The sequence below is a fragment of the Siphateles boraxobius genome, unplaced genomic scaffold, assembly GCF_051911475.1.
Source record: "Siphateles boraxobius isolate OS27281-9 unplaced genomic scaffold, OSU_SipBor_1 138, whole genome shotgun sequence".
Lineage (NCBI taxonomy): Eukaryota > Metazoa > Chordata > Actinopteri > Cypriniformes > Leuciscidae > Siphateles > Siphateles boraxobius.
This window is the reverse complement of record NW_027508742.1, coordinates 390,001-392,500: the sequence shown is the minus strand read 5'-3', so window position 1 is coordinate 392,500 and position 2,500 is coordinate 390,001. Positions and strand designations below refer to the sequence as shown.

General features: G+C 59.8%; 1 protein-coding gene across 1 annotated transcript in view; it reads right to left on the bottom strand.

The window, feature by feature from the left end:
* LOC143738115 (venom phosphodiesterase CdcPDE-like) overlaps window positions 1-2,500 on the bottom strand; it is an 81,802-nt gene that overhangs the window by 16,555 nt on the left and 62,747 nt on the right. The window contains exons 17-19 of the mRNA XM_077230036.1: window positions 2,273-2,360; window positions 1,991-2,163; window positions 1,726-1,771 (exon numbers count right to left, since the gene is read on the bottom strand). Of these exons, the coding sequence (XP_077086151.1) occupies window positions 1,726-1,771; window positions 1,991-2,163; window positions 2,273-2,360 (307 nt within the window). The remainder of the gene's footprint in view (window positions 1-1,725; window positions 1,772-1,990; window positions 2,164-2,272; window positions 2,361-2,500) is intronic.

Sequence of the window (2,500 nt, the reverse complement as noted above, 5' to 3'; positions counted from 1 at the left end):
GGGGCTCGAGTGCTGAGCGTGTGTGTGCTGGGACTCGAGCGCTGGGCGTGTGTGTGCTGGGACTCGAGCGCTGAGCGTGTGTGTGCTGGGGCTCGAGCGCTGAGCGTGTGTGTGCTGGGGCTCGAGCGCTGAGCGTGTGTGTGCTGGGGCTCGAGCGCTGAGCGTGTGTGTGCTGGGGCTCGAGCCCTGAGCGTGTGTGTGCTGGGGCTCGAGCGCTGAGCGTGTGTGTGCTGGGGCTCGAGCGCTGGGCGTGTGTGTGCTGGGGCTCGAGCGCTGAGCGTGTGTGTGCTGGGACTCGAGCGCTGGGCGTGTGTGTGCTGGGACTCGAGCGCTGGGCGTGTGTGTGCTGGGACTCGAGCGCTGAGCGTGTGTGTGCTGGGGCTCGAGCGCTGAGCGTGTGTGTGCTGGGGCTCGAGGGCAGAGCGTGTGTGTGCTGGGGCTCGAGCCCTGAGCGTGTGTGTGCTGGGGCTCGAGCGCTGAGCGTGTGTGTGCTGGGGCTCGAGCGCTGGGCGTGTGTGTGCTGGGGCTCGAGCGCTGAGCGTGTGTGTGCTGGGACTCGAGCGCTGGGCGTGTGTGTGCTGGGACTCGAGCGCTGGGCGTGTGTGTGCTGGGACTCGAGCGCTGAGCGTGTGTGTGCTGGGGCTCGAGCGCTGAGCGTGTGTGTGCTGGGGCTCGAGCGCTGAGCGTGTGTGTGCTGGGGCTCGAGGGCAGAGCGTGTGTGTGCTGGGGCTCGAGCCCTGAGCGTGTGTGTGCTGGGGCTCGAGTGCTGAGCGTGTGTGTGCTGGGGCTCGAGCGCTGAGCGTGTGTGTGCTGGGGCTCGAGGGCAGAGCGTGTGTGTGCTGGGGCTCGAGCCCTGAGCGTGTGTGTGCTGGGGCTCGAGCGCTGGGCGTGTGTGTGCTGGGGCTCGAGGGCAGAGCGTGTGTGTGCTGGGGCTCGAGCGCCGAGCGTGTGTGTGCTGGAGCTCGAGCGTTGAGCGTGTGTGTGCTGGGGCTCGAGCGCCGGGCGTGTGTGTGCTGGAGCTCGAGCGTTGAGCGTGTGTGTGCTGGGGCTCGAGCGCCGAGCGTGTGTGTGCTGGGGCTCGAGCGCCGAGCGTGTGTGTGCTGGGGCTCGAGCGCCGAGCGTGTGTGTGCTGGGGCTCGAGAGCCGAGCGTGTGTGTGCTGGGGCTCGAGAGCCGAGCGTGTGTGTGCTGGGACTCGAGCGCCGAGCGTGTGTGTGCTGGGGCTCGAGCGCCGAGCGTGTGTGTGCTGGGGCTCGAGCGCCGAGCGTGTGTGTGCTGGGACTCGAGCGCCGAGCGTGTGTGTGCTGGGACTCGAGCGCCGAGCGTGTGTGTGCTGGGGCTCGAGAGCCGAGCGTGTGTGTGCTGGGGCTCGAGAGCCGAGCGTGTGTGTGCTGGGGCTCGAGAGCCGAGCGTGTGTGTGCTGGGGCTCGAGAGCCGAGCGTGTGTGTGCTGGGGCTCGAGAGCCGAGCGTGTGTGTGCTGGGACTCGAGCGCTGAGCGTTTGAATCCCCACTGCGGGAGTCAAACTGCTTCAGTATTTCAGAGAAAAGGAGAAAAAGGAGTTTCCCCAAAGCATCCACTAAGACGCAGTATGAGTGAAATGTATCGATAGGGAAGTACTTCTACACTTCTACACGGTCTATAGACGTGTGCGGTGTGAGCGAATGTTATGAGAGAGAGAGAGTGAAAGTCACATAAACACAACACTCATCCAGAGTGAGACTCACCTTCAGCCTCAGTGAGATTCAAGCGCTTGTTGATGTCACTTCCACTCTGAAGCACACACACACACACACACACACACACACACACACACTGTCAGTTACTGGTCAAACTAGAAAACTAATGTGAAAAAATTAAACCTTATTGTCAAGTGTTACAATTTTCACGTCTAAATAGTTTTATATACAATGTTTGTGTACTAGTTCAGTGCAGCCCAGTTTGTGTGTGTGTACCAGTGCAGCGCAGCTACAGCTCAGTGTGTGTGTGTACCAGAGCAGCGCAGCTACAGCTCAGTGTGTGTGTGGGCTCCAGGCTGGTGATCGGGCACTGCATCGGGCCGCTCTGCTCGCGCGGGGGATCAGGGTTGTGGACCGGGACCCGCAGCAGGTGATTCAGGCTCCCGTGGGTCCCGTTATTATGGGATGGGGAGATCTCCAGCACATCTGGCAGAGACGAACACATCCAGAGTGGGACGGGTTATGTGAAGCACTTCAGGTCAAGTTAAATGTGCTGTATAAATAAAGACCTGACGTGTGTCGTGTTTTCTCATACCACACATGAGGTTGTACAGCTCAATGTTGGAAAACGGATCCACTTCCGTCTGAAAGAGGAATTTAGGTCCAAAACTGAGAAACGCGGCCTGAGAGAGAGAATTTACAACATAAAGCTGGAATACATGACACGACTCTTAACCTTTACATTCATAGTTCAATCACATTTTCTGTGAAATCTGTCAACAAAAATCTGAATCTGACATTAGACAAATAGCGCTGATTCATT